At 31.4% G+C, this 20,535-nt stretch overlaps 1 protein-coding gene across 4 annotated transcripts in view; it reads right to left on the bottom strand.

Annotated features, from left to right (window-relative positions):
• Hmt-1 (ABC transporter ATP-binding protein/permease Hmt-1) overlaps positions 1-20,535 on the bottom strand; it is an 89,809-nt gene that overhangs the window by 46,571 nt on the left and 22,703 nt on the right. For all 4 annotated transcript variants that reach the window (XM_075365320.1, XM_075365311.1, XM_075365305.1 and 1 more), the window contains 3 exons: positions 6,680-6,860; positions 4,788-4,954; positions 1,706-1,943 (listed from right to left, as the gene is read on the bottom strand). In XM_075365320.1, coding sequence (XP_075221435.1) covers positions 1,706-1,943; positions 4,788-4,954; positions 6,680-6,860 — 586 coding nt within the window. The remainder of the gene's footprint in view (positions 1-1,705; positions 1,944-4,787; positions 4,955-6,679; positions 6,861-20,535) is intronic.

Genomic DNA, 20,535 nt, shown 5'->3' with positions numbered 1-20,535 from the left:
GCAAATATAGATTGACCATTCCAAACAATGCTGAACAGTTATTACAATTTTGCTATTTTATAATTTTCTATCTCATACAAATAAATAAGCTGATTTTTTTCCAAATTGTAAATAAACAAGTTACATATTGTAAAAATAGTGCTTGCATATATATAAAATAATTTAGTAAAATTGATTTTACTAAATCAATTGTACTAATTAATTCAAAATCAAAAACAAAATTCAGCAATCCACCACAGTACAGAGCAAAAGTAAGAGCTCTTACCTTATTTCTTTATTTTTATTTTTCTTCCTTATGTATCAGTAACGTTTTCAAGGAATTCCTAATCAGTCGATTAAAATTTCAAAATTGCACATTAAAATACCAAGTTATTACAAATATAAAATATGTGAAGTAAATAATTAAAATTTTTTAAACATCTTTATGGCTAGCAACTAAATGGACTGTGCTGTATTTTGTACAGCACTATATATATATATATATTCATTATTATTTCATTTTGATTATTTAATTCACAACATAAGCCACTGCACTGAAATAAGGAATGGAAATTTTGTAATGTATGACAAAATGAAAAACCTGACTGGAATTTTCCATATGAAAGTTTGAAATATCATTATGCTATATTTTGACTTTTGGTTGGTTTGCTTGGCATTTCTCCTGCCACCACCCCATTTGGTCGCCCTAAAGCATAAGACCGAATGTCTGTGCCACAAACGGCTACTTAGCCACAAAACAGTTTAGCGACCAGTATCCTAACTAGCTCCTAGAGATAACCTAAAAGCGTGGTACCATACACCACTTGCTTGCGTGTCCCACCACCGACTTGTAATTTCACGTAAGAGATCATACTTTCAAAGACACCTCGGTACATCATGTACAAATGACGGCCCTACAATCCGTAATCTTTTCAAGCAATCCTCCTAAGCTTGAGCATCACAGAGACGGTGTTAGCTGCTACTTGTCTAATGTGGCTGCTAAACAGCAACTTCTCTTCAAACAAAACACCTAGGTATTTATGAACTTGAACTCGACTGATTACACAGCCTTTATACTTAATACGGGGTTACAACTCTGTGATAATTTGTCTGCACCCTTGAGAAGCATAAACTTCGTCTTGGGCACAGAAATCCTTAAATTTTGAATGTCCATCCAGCCCTCTGCGGTTGACAAAACCGCATGCGCTCAGTCTTCTAGCTACGGTTGTTTATTACCATGAACTAACAGGAGACAGTCATTGGCAAAAGCCTGGGCAGCGACCCCTTCTGGGAATGTCAGTCCCAAAATCCATCAAATACCAGGTTCTATAGCAAGGGACGAAGAATGGACCCCTGTGGTCTTCCCCTGGTGACAGAATTTTCCACAACTAGGTGAACATCCTTAAACAGAGCTGTGTAATCCGACAAGTAGTCACGTACTACGGCCTGCAGGGCTACAGGAACACTGTGGCGTTCCAACTCATAGAGGACAGAACTCCAACACAAGGAAGGAAATGCTGCCTCTATGTTAATAAAAATATAAATAATAAAATAAAATAAAATAAATAAATAAAAATATATTTTGACATATTTTTATTATAATGTTTTACTTATATAATTGGAATGTGTTAAAAATTAAATCATTAAAGTGCATATGCACTTTATTAAAACTTAAGTTTATTAACTGTACAATGGAATAACTGTAAATTATAACAAGTACACATACCAATGTAAAGCATCATAGTGACAAAGACGATAAGTCCAAACCAGCTGTTAAACAATGTAACAAAGTAGATTACAGCGACAAAAATATCAATTATTGTTGGCACAATACTGAAGTAAATGTAATTCAATAAACTATTGATGCTATCTGTACCACGATCCATAACCCGCAAAACTTCACCAGTCTTTCGCTTTAAATGCCAGCTCAAACTTAATCCATGCAGATGTTGAAAAAGTGAAACCTAAGAAGGAAGAATTTACAATAAAGCTTTTATAAACAAACAATGAAAGTTTTATGTTAATGTTCATATGTAAATAAATTTATTTATTTCCATTTATATGAAAACAATCAACACACACTACCCTCATGAAAAATGTTTTCAAGAGATGCAATGTTGAAAAGCATCCAGTTTAATAAAAATGTGAAAAGAAATGAAGAAAAATAATGTAAACTGACTGCTACGGACTGTTAGATTAAGACAAAATGATAATTGTACAAATAATCAGCAGAGAGGTTAATCAAAAACATCATTTAAGTATTCCATAACTGAATAACTGTACTTAAGCAAAATATTTTTGCAGTTTTTAAAAATTGTCTTATCACTTTTTACAAGGTTCTTAAAAATTCAATGACTGAGTAAAACCGCCTTTGATCTGAGGGAAGATGATGATACTAATTATTTAAAAATATTATGGAACATCAGATTTTTTTTGTTTCCATGTCTAGAAGACAAAATACTCTGGCCAAAATATAACATTTTAGCTGCAAAGCAAATCTTAAAGAATATTTTTTTATAAACTTTAAAACCATTAAGGGATTCTAGACCTGGATTCTACATCATCACAAGTTCCATCAATGTTGAGAAGAAATCAGGATGGTGTGTCATTTGAGATTCTTTACTTAGACCTAAATTCTACAGAATTTTTTGATTTTTGTCAATACTTTTTGATAATTTTTTTTTTTTTTTACAGTGAGAAATCCTTTTGTGTTATCATTACCCAAAGTAAGATATTTTTACAAAAAAAATAAAAATTAGAACTAGTATAGAAACTAAAAAATTAAACATAAAGTTACAACTAATATCATGGTTAAAAATTCTTTTAAAACATATTTAAAATTAATATCACAGCTGTAAACATAAAATTAAAAATAAGCGTAAACATAAAAAATATGAAATTTAACTAAAAATAAATAGAATTTAATAAAGTCCAAGAAAAATGTAAAGGGCCTCTTCTCGGATAACAGAAAGACTAAGAAGTAACATAAGCTAAGTTAAAAACAAAAATATTTAAAAAAAAAATTAAAACTTACTACTAACAACACAGATAAAATATCACTAAAAAATCATAACTAATATCACAGTAGGAATCTTAATAAGGTAAGTTTATTTAAAAGTTAATAGAAAAGTAAAAATAAAAATATAAAATTTATATAAACATAAATAAAATTTGACGAAGTCCGAGATGGGTATTAAAAGGTATCCTCTTCTTGGATAACAGAATAAAAAAAAAAATATATATATATATATATATATATATATATATATATATATATATAAATCGTAAAAGTTATGTGAAAAAAGAAAAATAATTACATAAATTAATTCTTCAACCCTAGAACAAAATATACACATCACATTATTAAATTTTATGTAGAGTATTAACACTTCATAAAAATAGCAACACCTGGTCTAAAACTTCCTTATTATTGCCCAGGAATCGATGAATGTTTTTGGGCAATTTAAATTTATGATGCAAGGCCGCATAACATATGCAATCCACAACAATGAGGCACAGAGTCAAGCAGCAGTTGCATCATAGACATTTTGGTGCGGTTTCTGCTGAGATACCCTTGTGTGACTCTGGTATGTCCTAACTGCAATTCCTTATGATGAATTTTTCTGCATGAGGAAACCCATGACAACACAGAATCTTTAATGTGCCAGAGTTTGTTATCTACTGAGGCTGAAAAGTCACCTTGCCATTTTGCTCAAAGACAGTGTTTTATACAATTAATAAAGTCAGAAGTAGCAACACGAGTGATGAAGGGAGGATGACTACATGCGTCTTTAGCAGCAGATCCACACGCTCATTACCTGGAATTCCCATGTGGCTAGGAATTCAGCAGAAACTCACTTGTGACTTGGTTCAACTCAGCAACTGCATTACAGAGTTCGGTGACAAAAGGATGTCCAGAGTACAAATCTTGATCAAAACAGATCTGCAAATGCAGGCTATCCATTATGGATTTGTTAAAGAGATGTGATGAAATTAAAAAGAAAAAAACGCAATGGATGAAATAAATTAACAGTCATGTTCCTCATTTCCCAACTATTACATCATATTATTTTTTAAGAGGTAACAGAACCAGATATAAAATATCAAAGAAGCTTCAGAAATTTCTGTTACAGAAAATCATATAAACTAATCACTGTAGTAGCAAACCATAAGTTTGATAGCAGGTAAGGGTTACAATCAAATTCTGCAACTCATTCATTAACAAAGTACAATGTGTTTTTTATTTATTATATGTTAGAAAACTGTACAGTATTTGATTGATGATTAAAAGTACCTTGAATTGTGTTTAATACATTGTTCTTATGAGTTTAACTGCTTACAAATGTCATACTGTTTCTCTATTCAATAAGTTAGTGACTTTTAGTGCTACGTGCAATATTAATTAATGGTTAATATATTTTTATTTGTATCATACATTTTAATGGAAATACAAATTAGAAGACTATCATGTTTGATAACAAGATGATTTTATACGCTCACAAATTGTTACTAGTATATTAGATAGATAATAATATAGAAAAATCAGTATATATAAAAACTTTAGTTATTTTTATTGCTACTGTTAATTTCCATGTGGTAGATAACATGGTAATATCTCTTCTTATTAATAACTTTTTAAAAAATAACAAGAATAAAAGCATCAAAACCATTTATGTGAAATAAAAATTTCCCAAAACATATTTTATTCCTATGATCAAAACATTTTGACCAACTTGATTATATTGGTTTCATTAATAAATCTCAAATGGAGTGATTTCTTTAAGTTATAGAATGATTAATATTTTCACCTGGACTTGTCGACTAGAATACTGCTGTATACCAATCCAAAGGTAAGAGCGTAAATTATTTATTAGCCCCATACCACCAGTACCTTGACCCTGAAGGAACTTAAAACCAACGTAAATGACCACTAGATCCCAGCGAAAGAATAATGGAACTGTAGTCATACTGTCCACTGTAATAAAAAAAATTTCTAACTTTAAAATAATATAGTACATAAAACAAGCATCCTTCTTTTATTTACTTTTTTTATAGAATTCTAAAACAAATCATAGCTCAATATAAAATAGGCTATTTCTGCTTTTAATCTGACACTATCTTTAGAATTAATACTGTATTTAACAATACCATACTTAACTAAATCCTTTCTATTTAACTAAATATTCTATTCCTTCTGACTTGCGAAAGTTTATAGTGCTATGTCAAGACCACAATGAAAAGCACGGGGTGTGACCTCAGTTCTATTTTGCACCTTAAATTTAGTTCATCCAAAGAGATTTACTAGACATTGTATATTGAAGCTATCATTTCCATTGTGCATCAAAACCTTTGTCATATTTAATGAATTTATGTAAATAGTGAATATGAAAGCATGTCCCATGCTTTTCATTGTGGTCTTGTGAAAATAGAAAACTTTACACATATTATTTTGTTGAAAACAAAATTATCTTCTATTTATGTTTACTGGATGTAATCCATTGTTTAGACCATTTTCCCCTCAAATTGAATTGGATTATTTCATATGCTGAACTTAAAATATTATTGAAAATATTATTTTTTAATTTTTAGTATGATGTTTAGATATAAAAAAGCAGATTTTAAGAATTAAAAAAAAAATCCTTTTATTATATATCAGTATTTTGTTTTTAATTTTTTTTAATTTGCCTGGATGTAAAAATAAACTGTAATGCAAGGTAAAAAATTAATAATATATTTATATGTGATTATGTCAAACAATTTAAAAAAATACAGCACATCATAAAAATGAAATGTAATAAGAGGAAAAAATACAATAAACTGAGAATGATTGAACAGAAAATAGGGCAATGTAACACAAATGATTTCTGACAATCGCACAGTTTAACTGCTCCAATCGGGTGTTTTTTGTTTTTGCATAAATACAGTGAAAAGGATGCCTCTATTTCAGAACCAATTATTCAAGTTTCAGATTTGAAAGTAAAAAGAATTTTGGAAGAAAATTACTCAAAACACCGAATGGCTGGCTTATATACTTAAAAATAAAAAACACACATATCAAGTTTGTTAATGCAATCACAAAGGTAAAATGGAAAAGCAAATTACTGCCATTTGCTAAAAACATAATACAAACAACATACAAATTGGTTATGAAACTGGATTATTTTTGAAGCAATTGCACAAATATTAATTTAATGAATGTGGTGGTAAATGTACTGGATAATTTTTAACTCATTTACTGAAATTTAATATTTTTAGAATTCTATCAGAAAAAAGTACAGCCCCTCTTTAAAGTGGAACCCTGCGTAAGTAGAATTTATTTGGAAACCTGGTTCAAATAATTAATATTATACACCACTTAAATTAAAAAAAAAAAGGAAGGATATCCTTAATGATTAACAAAGATTCCAATTATATATCCTCTTTATTCTATATTATAATTAAAAATTAAATATCAATTTATTGTCCTATTCACATTTAACTACTTCTCCACCTATACTATTTCTATCATTACAACTATGTTTAATTAAAGTCCAAAAATAAGGCAGAATGTTAAATATCAAGGTAAGAAAACACTTGAATTAATCAAGAACCAGCTTGTGTTACAACATTAAGCTCTTTTTCTAGTTAAAATATTTTAAATGTAATGCTGCTTTTCTTTTTACATTTATTATCACTGTCATTATCATTATTACATACTTACCGATATATTTACTGTAGAGAGGAACAAACACATTTATAATACGTCCCAACAAAAGAAGAATTACACAAAGCAAGAAGTTAAATTTAAGACGTGCACTCTTTCTCGGCCACAAGAATGGTGTAAGTATTGCCATGCGATGCCATGCTACAACCCAAACGCTACCTCCTTGTCGCCTGCTGTCCTAAAAATAAAAACAAATTCAAGAATTTATCACTTAATACAAAATATTTTTCAGTGCTCAATTACATGAAAGTTCTGAGATAAATCTCCAGTAATGAAAAGACTAATTACTAAGTAAAGTTACAAATCAGATTATCACAAAAGAAAAAGCTTGTAATTGAAGTTACACCTCTAAACTACATAAGGGAATAACTGAACTTTACACATACATTGTCATTTTCTTCATTACTGTTGTAATTTATTTTAAATATTCAAGTAAGAATTTTAAGTAAATGCCCTTTAGTACTCTGTTTTTATCTCTCATAAATAATTTAATTTGTAAAGTACTTTTCCAGTTCAAATATGGCAGCTGTTTTAAAAATGGAAGCTATTTTGATTTTCAGATAGGTAGAGATTTGTTTTTGTATAGAAATAAGTGTTTTAACAACATTATATGGTACATATAATTTCATAATTTACTTCTACAAGGTGAAGAAAGGATTGAAAAGGTAACACTTAATTTGATGTGAAGCACTCTGAACTAATTATTCTTATTTAATAGACAGTCAAGACTCCACAAGTTTTAGTCATAATAAGACTCTTCTTTCTTTTGTAACCATTTTCTATTGTGTAGTTAACTGCAATTATGGAAATTTATATATGATAGTGTTCTTAAAAAAACATTTCCTACCTTTATTGAATGTTGAAATACCATTTTTTGTTTTAGATGGGTTCCACATAGAAACTAAAAACTGGAAAAATGATTAAAAAATCCAACGTTTATTACAGATAAAACTTTGAAATATATTTTAAAAATATTTATTTTAGTATACAAATGTTTAGTAACTACAAAACATTGAAATAGCACTATTGTGAAAAAGGGGTCCATTGTGAACAATGGTAAATATAGTCAGAAGTAAAAACAGAGGGACTTTGATCACATTTGTTACAGTGTGCACAAGTAATGGAGTTTCATTTTCCAAGATTAACAGTTCATTTTCCATAGTAAAAACTGAATTCAAAAGCTTGATCAGTAAATAATCTTCTACCTAGCATAAGTGCAATCTTTTAAACCAATTCATAAGTAAGAAAGAATTTCCAGTCTAATTTTCTCACTGTATTCATTAAATTAATGTTCTCCGAGTTAATATATCAGTTGTAGTTTCAAAAAGAAAAGGGATATTATTTAAATTTATTAATGAGGATTTATTCGCTGTTTTTAAAAATTAGATTTCAAAATAACAAATGAACCAGATGTGTTTCCTGACACCATACTACAGCTCTTATTAAAGGGTTGCTTGCATGAAAATTTAAAAAAAGATATTCATTAAATTATCTACTGTGGTCTTTTCCTACGTTGTAACATTTACTTCTAATTGTACAAGATCTAACATGGTCACTTGGCAGGTCTCTGCCGGGGCCCTGGTACTCTGAGAAGGAGGTCTCGAAGGTCTCCATGAGGGTAATGGAGCGTCCTTGTACACTGGCAGACTGTGTACAAACACTCCTGTTAGTTTGTGGTAATTCACGACCGCAGCTAGAAGACCGAGTGTAGGCGGCTTTGTCAACCGCAGAGGGCTGGATGGACATTCAAAATTTAAGGATTTCTGTGACCAAGAAGTTTATGCTTCTCCAGGGTGCAGACATATTATTATACAGTTGTAACCCCCGTATTAAGTATAAAGACTGTGTAATCAGTTGAGTTCGAGTTCATAAGTACCTAGCTGTTTATCAACAACATTAGGCAAGTAGCGGTGAACACCATCTCTGTGATGTACACCCTTGGGAGGATTGCTCAGAAAGACTATGGGTTGTCAGCCGTCAAACGTACATGGTATATCAAGGTGTCTTGCATGACCTCTTACGCAGCGCCTGTTTGGGCCCATAAGTTGGATATGAATAGAGCACTTATTCAAAATTTATGGAGTGCCCAGTGCAGAGCCTTATTTGTATGCACTAGTGTTTTTAAAACAACCTCCCACGAGGCTACCACGATATTGGGAAAGGCTCTCCCAACTGATTTAGTGGTGAAAGTTCGGGTGGCCACGTGAAAATTGCAAAGTGGCAGGAAGGCCAAGGTATTTGGGATGCGGTTTCGGGCTGGGCCTGTACTGGAGCAGAATGGTGATCGCAATGCATAGGTTCTAAATTTTGAACAGTTGCCCATCTCCTGCTTGCAGAGGAGGCTTTACAGCCTTGTGATGGAAGAATGGCATGCCATGACTAAGGGTAGGTCCTTGTATAGATTTATACAGGACATGGGGGATGGTACACCTCTAGTTCGTTTTTAAGGGCAACGGGAGCCCAAATGCTCTTCAACCATGCAAATTTGAACCAATATTTGTTTTGGTTCTGCCTGGCAGCTGATGAGCTGTACATCTGTGGGGAAGTCCAGCCGAACAAACACATGATGTTCGACTGTACAGTTCTTGGGAGGGGGGCAGAACCCAGGCCACCCTGGAACTTAGAAGTCAGAGGGAAAATTGGCCACTCATAAGTGGCGAGTCAATGTGGTGTGAGCCGCATTGTTGAACCATGTGGGAGTTCTTTGATGCTGCTGGCTTTTCAACTGGCATCAGTAGTTTAAGGGATATAAAACTCCTACTATTTGCTGCAGGAAGCTACACTCAAGAAATGGCTAGCTGTCGGTCAAATACAGCTCCAAGCGCTATATTATGGTGGACAGGTACTTGCTGGCATTCAGCGACCTAGGCATGGCAGCAAATTAGTGTCCTTGATGGAATAAATTCTAATTTATTGGCAAATCATATATTTTAGTATGTAGATGGGTGCGCCTGCCCATTATAGTAATATATGACACGTGAGTGGTGGGACATGCAAGCAAGTGGTGTAGGGCACCATGCTTATTCTGCTCACACAGTTAGGTAAGCTCTAGGAGCTAATTAGGATATTAGTCTCTAAACCGTTTTGAGGCACAGTAACTGTTTGTGGTACGGACATTCAGTCTTATGCTTTAGGGTGACCGAATGGGGTGGTAGTGGGAGAAATGCCAGGCAAACCAATAATCTCACATTTGCTGCAGGTCTAGATTATAAGTAGTACCAAACAGTTGGGGGAAATTATTTACTATTATTATATAAACCATGCATTTCATTGAACTGTAAGCTTATGTGGGCAATGACAATTCTAATCAGACAATAAAATAGTGATACATTGATCAAATCTTTGTTAGTATACATAGGTGATAGAAACTGGTGCAACATTGTGGGAGAGTGAAAAAACTGCATTTACATGAATAATAAAATAACTAATAATTGGAAAGAAAATTACATGAACATCAGATTGAAGTTTGGAGAATTAAATCTAGAAAAAATATCCTAAAGAGCAAAGGGTAAAAGAGTAGATACCAAATCCAAGATAGAAATAATACCACACAAATTATTCTATTATAAAGGAAATTCAAAAAAGACAAGTGAAACCATCTGAATGAAATCATCAAGCAATACAGATAATGATAATTTGAAACCTTTTACATATTTTAAAATCTAAGATCGCAGTGAACATTCAAAATGGTTTTACGATCATTTCTAAAACTGGAATGAAAGCTATTTCATGCAGCTTATTCCAGGTGATAATTTTCATTTAGACCATCCATTAACTGAATCATTAAATTGATCATGCTTGGGCACTGTCAACCTCTGACACAAAGATCAAGAGGTTAGACTTTCTCAACATCTAAACACTATAAAGATACATAAAAGAAAGTAGACTGACTTGGGGTATCTATCTTGCCAAAAATACTCCTATGATAAATAAAAAATATCAGGATTACAGAACATATATTATCTCAGAACAACTATTCTGTAAAGTAATGCTCTGTTCCTTCCATTGCTGTGAGCAACAGGAAATGTACTTAACCCTCAGTAGTCTCCTTCCATAAAAAGTTTTCTTGTTTCGAGACAAACATGATTTAACAGCTAAAGCTGTTGTACAAAAGTGGAATTGACATCTTTGTTAATACTGAAGGGTCCAGAATTTATCCTGACTGAAAGGGGACAAACAATTTAGATCAATTCTCAAGGATACCTTTCACACTAAAATAATTGTAAACAAAGGAAAGTGAAAATTACAAAATATCTAGAATAGATATTGGAATATTTGAATGGAAAGTATGGAATCTGACACTAATATGTTTGAAAAAATGTAGTGTGGTTATAGATGGTTAAGATAATAATTGTACTTATCAGTCAAATGGTATATACAAGCTAAGTGATACACACATATATATATATATATACATACATACAAGGGCGAGCCAAAAATTACTTATACCTTTGCCATAACATATCTTCAAGATTGTCACACTGCCTCGTGCATATGCATGCTTAGAGTTGGTATGATTGCAGTCATGTGTACAAAATTTGATCCCAACCTTGACAGTTGCCTTCCAGCTATTGCAGTGTAAACATGTCCAGTCCACTAGCAGTTTGCACCAAGGAGGGGAACAACAAGCAGTGATTCAATTTCTCTGGTTGGAGTGTGAATTCAACATAGACTTTTATAACAATATGAGGACTGTCCTTTATCAAGTAAAAGTGTTTTTTGATGAATCTAGCTGTTTAAAAGTGGCCGGATGAGTGTAACATGAAGAGAGCAAGATGCCCATCAACCTCCACCATGGGCGACAAGATTCAGCAAACAAAATTAAAGCTTAAACTCTGCAAAATACATGCTCAAATGTTTTGACATCTGCCAACAGTTACTTAATTGCTTCAACAAGGAAGACGACACATTCTTGAGCAGAACAGTCACTGATGAAAGCATGGGTTCATAACTATGAGCCAAAATTGAAATACCAGAGTATGGAGTAGAAAAAGCCAGAATCTCAACAAAGAAAAAATTCAAGACTGAGCCATCAGTGGGAAAGGTAATGCTAACCATTATTTACATAATAGGGCCTATACTAGAAGAATTCATGGAAAAGGGGACTACGATCAACAGTGCAAGTTACAGTGAAATGTTGGAAAAGTAGCTGAAGCCAGCAATTTGCAACAAATGCTGATGTCTATTGTTGACGAAAGTGTTGTTGTATGACAACACTGGCTCACTGTTCAAACCATCAACAAACTGAATTTTGAAGTACTGGAACATCCTCCCTACAGCTCAGATCTTGCTATTTCTGATTTGGATAAGTTTGGGCTGCTCAAGAATGCTTTGCGAGGTCATTGTTTTTCCAGACTTATATATGTAGGAAACAGAGCAAAAGTGGCTTCATGACCAACCAAAAACCTTCTTCTTGGAAGGAATATGCAAACTTGTGGACTGCTGGACCAAATGAGGTGACTATGCAGTAAAATGATGTACAGAGTGTTCAACTTAAAAGAGGCCTCTTTTTTAGTAGTTTAGACTAAATTCATATTTTTGTTAAAATGCATATATTGATTTGATGGGAAAATAATATGAAAGATGTTGGTACCACTAAAGCTGGAGTCAAGAGGACTTGTTTATTACCTGCACATTTGAGTATTGCCAGTCTGTGTCAAGCATTGGCTTTTGAACAAGGTTGTGTAATTGTGTATTACTATTTGTCGAAATGTGGTTAGTTGAAGAACATGTATTCATGATGGAGACTCATATATTGATGAAATCACATGTTGTGTGTCAGCAAAAGTTCAGGGAGAAATTTGAAACAGAAAAGTGTTGTTCAGAAGTTAGTTAAAAGATTTCACAAGAGGTTCAGTGTTGGACCAGAAATGTGCCCAACACAGGTCAGTTTTAATGAAGCAGGTCATACAGGACATTAAAGTGGCAGTTACAAGAGGAGACAAGTCCGGGAAAAGAACATTTCATTAGGTTTAATCCCCACTGCAGTGAGAGAATGAAGTGTTATCCATATCAAATGCAGGTTTTCCTTGAAATAACTAGTGCTGATTTTGCTAAAAGGGTTCACTACTTTCAGTGGTTCAAGAACTTCATTAGAGGGAATAATAGGGTTTTAGAACAAGTGTTTTTCACAGATGATGCATGGTTTTATCTTCAACTCTGGTGGGTATGTTAATAGTCAGAACTACCAGACCTAGGATACTAAAAACCCTCACACTTCTTTGAATCTCCCCTAGGCCCACAAAAAATAGGCATATGGTGTGCAGTTTTCAAGATGACAAAAAAATAGGACCCTTGCTTTGAAACAACTGTGGATGCTGCTGTCTATCAAGAAATTATGTAAAAATTCATACCCTTACAGCAAGAGGATGAGCAGCATGCAATAGAACAGCGCCACTTACCATACAGCTCACTCTGCTATAGAAATGCTATAGGATTTTTTTGGTAGACAAATCATTTTTAAAGGAACCACGATACCCTGATCTGACTAGTCCAGACTTCTTTCTGCGGGTTTACTACAAAGAAATTGTTTGGAAGAACAATCTACACACCCAGCAGGAATTGAAAACAAACATTACCAATGCCATCAAGAAGATAGACAGGGTACACCTTACAAGAGTAGCCAGGAACATGGTCAAAATGTTGACAAGTGGATGGACATCATTTTCAACACCTTCTGCAAAATATCATAAGTGTTTGCCAATAAACTATTATTTATAGTCTGAACTAAGTGACGGGGCCTCTTTTAAGTTCCTACCTACCTTTGTGTAAATAAATTGCAGAATGAAAAGTATAGATAATTTTTGACTTGGCCTCTTATTATATTATTTATACATCCTTCCTATCCCTCTTATTATAAATACATATATATATATATTAATAAGTTATGTTAACTTAAGTTATGTTAAGTTAATAAGTTCCAGCTGTTGATAAATTTTCCAATTTTTAATGTGTTAAGTGTTTAAAATGTGTTAACTTCCAAGTTTTAATGTTTAAAATTTGTTTTTGTTATCTTATATATGCCAAACTGAATTTTTAGTAATATGTAATTATATAATAGTTCTTGCATTTTAAGTAAAAATGGTTTACTTTTTTGCAATTAAATGTTCACTTATGAAATATTTTTACAGTATATATTTTACAAAGAATCAAATTTAATTCTACATCAGATCCCTACTGAACAATCTAGTATTTAAACAACTGTAAAATAAAAATTTTCTGAAACAAAACATTTCACGTATGTTTTAAAAAATCAAAAACACTATATATATAGCTGTTGCATATTTAATCTTACACAAGTATACACACAATTATTCTAAAACAATTTAAGAAATAAATTCTTGCATAATTTGTCCATAATTATAACAAGTTTGATGTTAACAGAAAAAAAATCAAATGAAGATTAAAGTACTTTCATATTTCTTGTATACTTTATTTTCAAGTTTATGACCAAAAGAGCAACAGTAATAATTGAAGAACATAAGAAAGAAACCGTAATAAGAAAGGGAGTCTGATAAGGATGTTCCCTATCCCCATTATTTTTTAATCTTTATATAGAACTAGCAGTTAATGATGTTAAAGAACAATTTAGATTAGGAGTAACAGTACAAGGTGAAAAGAAAGATAACGATGCTACAATTTGCTGATGATATAGTAATTCTAGCTGAATAAAAAGGATTTAGAAGAAACAATGAATAACATAGATGAAGTCCTACACAAGAACTACTGCATGAAAATAAACAAGAACAAAACAAAAGTAATGAAACGTAGTAGAAATAACAAAGATGGACCACTGAATGTGAAAATAGGAGAAGAAAAGATTATGGAGGTAGAAGAATTTTGTTATTTGGGAAGTAGAATTACTAAAGATGGACGAAGCAGGAGCGATATAAAATGCCGAATAGCACAAGTGAAATGAGCCTTCAGTCAGAAATATAATTTGTTTACATCAAAAATTAATTTAAAGGTTAGGAAAAGATTTTTGAAATATATGTTTGGAGTGTCGCTTTATATGGAAGTGAAACTTGGACAATCGGAGTATCTGAGATGAAAAGATTAGAAGCTTTTGAAATGTGGTGCTACAGGAGAATGTTAAAAATCAGATGGGTGGATAAAGTGACAAATGAAAAGGTGTTGCGGCAAATAGATGAAGAAAGAAGCATTTGGAAAAATATAGCTAAAAGAAAAGACAGACTTATGGGCCACATACTAAGGCATCCTGGAATAGTCGCTTTAATACTGGAAGGACAGGTAGAAGGAAAAAATTATGTAGGCAGGCCATGTTTGGAATATGTAAAACAAATTGTTAGGGATGTAGGATGTAGGGGGTATACCGAAATGAAACGACTAGCACTAAATAGGGAATCTTGGAAAACTGCATCAAACCAGTCAAATGACTGAAGACAAAAAAAAAATGACCAAAAAGCAGCATTAAAATTCTTTCACTGTGGGAGGGTAAAAAAATTAAATATTTAAAACTTTCATAACTTATTAGGCAGATTTTCTCTGGAATTTTGTTTAAAAAAAAAAAAAGTTAAATAGTTTACACAAATTTTTTTTGCTAAAATCAAAAACTTTTGAAATAACTACAAAACCTCTCCTCTCTTTTTATTGTTTTTTACCTCCCTCTTTTTTTCTGTATTAATGAGTCAGCTGTAAGTTTTGATAACTCATGTCATACGTTTTATTGTACTGAGATATGCATTATCTATCAGCAGACAAATATTGAAGTATTAGGCAATGTAACAAAAGTAAGAAAGCTGTACGTTTGTGCAAAATGGGAGTGGTTAGATTTGTTTTTCACAATATTTTTATGTAGTAGTACTTTTTGGAATTTCCAACATCAGATAATCAAGTACAGTTTCAAAATGCATTGGAATACTATAGCACTCTTATGAGGAAAAATGGTCATACACGTCATATCTGTAACAATAAATAGATACCAAGGATTAATTTAAAAAATTGAAAACATACCAAACTTAGCAAAATATAGCTATTGGCTTATTTAGAGTAAAGATTAAAAAAAAATCAGTTGAGTAGAACTTAGAAATGTGAAGGAACAAGAAAAGAAAGGTCATGTTTTAAGCAAACAGAAAAAACAAAAAAAATCAAACTCTTCTTTTAAAACTTTTATTTTCATAAGAACAAATGTAACCCGATGAAAAATGCAACCAAATTAAAAGATAAAACCAGGTTATTATTAAAATCAAGTTTTAAAAGTTGTAAATAAGTTAACATTTCTCAATTTTCAAATATTCTTAATTTTTTCAGATGTTTTATCATTTAATTTTGAAAAGTAAAAATAAACAAAAAGCAAAATCTGGATCATTATGGAATTAAATGGCCACAATTTTTATATATTTAGAAAATCTCCACTTTAGGCAATCTAACAGCAGTGCATTAAATGAAATTTTCTAACAGCTGAGAGAAATTTCAGCATTTTTCAGCATTACTTCTATTTGGGTTAAGCAAACTGTTCTGTTGAATTTTAACTTTTTTAGGATACCAAAGGCATTTCTCTTAGAAGCATAGAGTGAGGGGTTAAGTTCAGATAACAATTTTAAATATGATGCCTATCATAAATAGTTTCAATGCTTAGCAACAGGTATGATAAAAAAGATTAAAATTCAAACATTCATTATTGTTAATCTTCCTAAAAAAACCATGACATTATTACCTAAAAAAGCAAAAGAAGCCAAAGAAAATTTTAATATGTAAAATTTACATACTAAATTTAATTAAATTAAAAAATATTTTTTTTAAGTTACCAGAGAGATGGCCTTGACAACTCTCAAAGATCATGAAGGCAGTGGGTTTATAGGGTGTATAGCTAAACTTTCCATATAAAAGAAGTAGCTTCCTAAGATTAATAAATTTAAAAGATAATATACATTTAAAAGTATACTCTGAATAATATTCTTAAAAATAATTTAAAGGCTTCATAAACAATATGATTTACATATGTACACCACACATTTAATCCAAAATTGAGAAAAATCAGTCTCCTCTTGTCAGAAATTCTGGATTTTGCATTTTATTGAAATCTGTGAATATTAGTTTTAAAATGTTGTGAATGAAAATTGGGCATTTCATACTTTTTACTTAGCTTATAATGCAAGTAAGTGACTGATATAAAGCAGGTCTCGACTTTGATTCTCGGTTTGTTTGGGGTTGGGATATGATTATTAGACAAAAAAATCTCAGCTCATTGCATTTGGTAAATTTGAAACTATATCAGATATGTTGTTTTAAGTTAAAAGATTTATGATGTAGAACACAACTGGAAGAAAAAAGAAAAATTCCCATCTTACCTTCTCTTCTGGTAAATCAAATGTAACTTTTTTGGTACTCATTTTCTTAACCGAGCAATGCATAATATTTAATTACTTGCATCATAACAATTATTTATTTAAAAAAAATACAGCAATAGAATATAAAACTGAAAGCATGTTAATTTTTATTTTATTCTTATGAAGAAAGCAAATGCAATTCTTTTACAACAAAATAACAGAGGATTTAATGTAAGGTAAGTATGTAATACAAGAAATACACAGTCGTTATGGTAATAAGAATAAAGATTTTGAATGATTTGAAAAAGAGATCAGTATTGGTTTAAACTAAATCAGAAAAAACAATATAAATGGAATAAATTTAATTCTATTTGAATAAAGGAGGGCAAACTATATACAGAGCACTGTATACAAAAATAAGATAAATTACACAACTGTCCGAAACAATTTTAATACAATATATTTTAATTTTAATACAATCTGTGATAAATATTAATTTAAAAGCTTTAGAAACAAACAAAATATGCAGATCAGCTGTAACACAGACAATAAATACTCTTATTTTAACATATCCAAATCGCGTTTAAAATTCATTACTACAGTTAATGACTTTAAATTTAACAATTTTTTTTTGTTTGAGTTATTGAATATGAAAAATGTTAAAAATGAAGTAAAGGTAAAAACATTTGCCATCGAATCTGAATATAAAGTTTATTAACCAGACGTTTCTGTGGTAACAGGCTTATTACATCTGTTGCAGTTAATTTGCTGAATGACTTATAACTGTAAAAACACTATCCACACTATAAGGCATTAAAAATATTTAAGAATACTTAAATATTCTTCAAATACACATTTTTGTGAATAAAATCCATTTATTTAAAAAACAAAATTGGCATTTTTATTGCCATATATAGAACTTTTTTATATTCAAATTGGTGGCCATCTCAGGACTGTGTATACAAACTTTATTTTTCCTTTAATCTCCCATCTCTGATGCGTTTCTTAATTTTTTCTCTGTATTGTGATTCTCCTGCTGTTGTTTCCTCTTCTGTCTTGTCACTTTAATTCTTTTAAACTTGTGTACTTTTTCTTGAAAATTTCCGTCTAAAATTTCTTTTCTTATTCCATCCCTATCTCTAGAAACCAATTGTGTTTACCTTTGAGATTATCAAAGAAGTTGAAAATCTTTATTACATAGAACATTATTAGTAATAATTATTATTATTTTTTTCATAGGATTCATGCTACCAGTGGATAAACTGAAAAATAAATGCATAAAACAATATTGCCTCATGCAACAAACTTCATCCCTGCCTCATAACTAGTTTATTGGATAACTTTTCTCTAAGTCTCTACTCAACCTAAGATTCCAAACAAATTTTAATTAAATAATTGACAACCATTTAGTGAAAAGAATCAGCCACTTCTCCATTGCTTGCATAATAAAGCACTTTCAATGTGTTTAGATTCATTTACTAATTTCTTCACAAATTTATTAGCTAGCTAACTGTATACAACTTTGCTTTTAGTTATTTTCTTAACAATTCCTTAATGATTACATTCAAATGCAATATTTCTTTGAATAATAAACTGCAGATACATAGTCTGCTTATATAGTTGTTGCGGCAACAGCAGGTTGGGTTTTTTCTCAGCACCTCATTTACCTGTTGCTGGGTCACCGACATATTCAGCATCACTCTACCTTGAAGAATTTGATTTATATTTTATTTTTTTGTCAGTTCTGGTAATATTTGTTAATAAAGATCTCTGGTTTTGAAGGGTTTTCAACATGTTGGTTGTAAAAGTTCATTCCATATATAACCTAATCAACTTGTTTTAATTGAGATACAGCAACGTCTTAAAATTCTCTTTACAGAAATTTTGTAACATATGCAGTAGTATTACATTTACTTCTTGCTTCTCCATTTTTAACAACATTCCACTAAATTTCTTAGGGTTTTATCAATAGTAAAATGAAATTCATCATAAAGATCTTATAGCTCATCAATAACTGATATACACATATGCAATTTTCATGATTACTCTTTAAGTATCTGCTTTTAAATTAGGAACAGAGTGCTTTGACAGTCTGTTGTGGAAGTTTTAAACAGTGGGAGAGGAACCACCTAACGGGATAGAAGGAGAGATGACAATGATAAGCTTATTCTATCACTTTGGTTGGTAGATTTGTAAATGGATAAAAAAAGCCTTTGCAGGTATATATGCTTTTAAAGAGAGCCGAGATGAACCTAGGAATCCAAAGAGACTTAACCTAGAAGGATAAATTGGGAAATTTGACTGTGGAACTTGATATCTTATCGGCATTGCTACCAATATTACTGTTAATGTCTTTTTTGAGTGCTATGCTTTAAAAATGTAAGTGAAGGAGTAAGGTTTTTGAAAATAATAGCAATATAGATAGTGAATACTGTTTAATAAAGTAAAGCGCTTTGGTGTCTGAAAAGGATAATATCATTGAGTCTCTTCATTTAATAACAGCGATATTTATTGGACCCAAAAGAGAATTCAAAGAGGTACTTTTAGAAGAGATGAATTTTCTCCATGCTGAATCAGACTCCAAAAGGTCTTTTTACATGTGATCCTTAATCTGTAATTGGTACCCTCTTTGGTAAGATGGAGAATCAATTAAATCAGGGAATCATTCCTAGTTTAATACTTAGTGATAACTTGGAGAACTATGATTTATTTGGGAGGTAGGCACTCAGTTAAGTTCGCATTTGCTGTATGGCATTACTAATGTTTCTTAGGTGAAAAGGTGACTGTCAAATCTGACTTAAATCTCCAAATACTGATGATTTTCATCTCTGTTGCATAAAGGATTTGATATTGTCCTGCATTTACTGTAAAGAATGTTTTGGCACATTTTAACATGTTTAGAGACCTTGAAGTTAATCTTAATACCTAAGTAGGGGCAGATAGAATAATCCTTAGAACTATGGACCCATCAATCTCTTTATATTAGCTTTAAAAAGACGCGAGAGTCTGGTGGAATATTAATTACCATAAGAATGCTTGCAGAAAGGAGCTAGGATTCTTTAGATGTGTCAAATCCCTACATTGCAGGACAGTGAAAGCAGACCTATTTGGTAAAATAGCAGAGATGTTTGCACAAGGGAGGAGAATTCTGTCTTCTCTGCTGTGGTGTCTCTTCACAGATGGGCTGCTGATTGATATCTGATTGTTGCATCTTTTATAAAAAGAATGAACAGAAAAGGATTTTACAATTAGGAATCCTTACAATCTTTCTTATACTAATTACAAGATGATGAACAATGTTTCATCATTGGTGCTTTAAAGAGCACTTAGAGGTTAATTCTTACATCAAAGGTGGTGGTACTCTATAAGTGAAATAAGTCATATAATAGACGTTAAATTTGATGATACCAGTTTACAACGTTTAAATGATGTCAAATATCTTGGAGTCATCCTAGATCAGGAAAATATGTGAAACACCCATTTAGATAAAATCAGGACAACCAAACGTCACTAATTGATTGCAGATGTCTGATTAGGTTGAAACAGGAGACAGACTCCTCTTCT

The sequence above is a fragment of the Lycorma delicatula genome, chromosome 1 (genome assembly GCF_047948215.1).
Source record: "Lycorma delicatula isolate Av1 chromosome 1, ASM4794821v1, whole genome shotgun sequence".
Lineage (NCBI taxonomy): Eukaryota > Metazoa > Arthropoda > Insecta > Hemiptera > Fulgoridae > Lycorma > Lycorma delicatula.
This window is presented reverse-complemented; position numbering and strand designations above follow the sequence as displayed.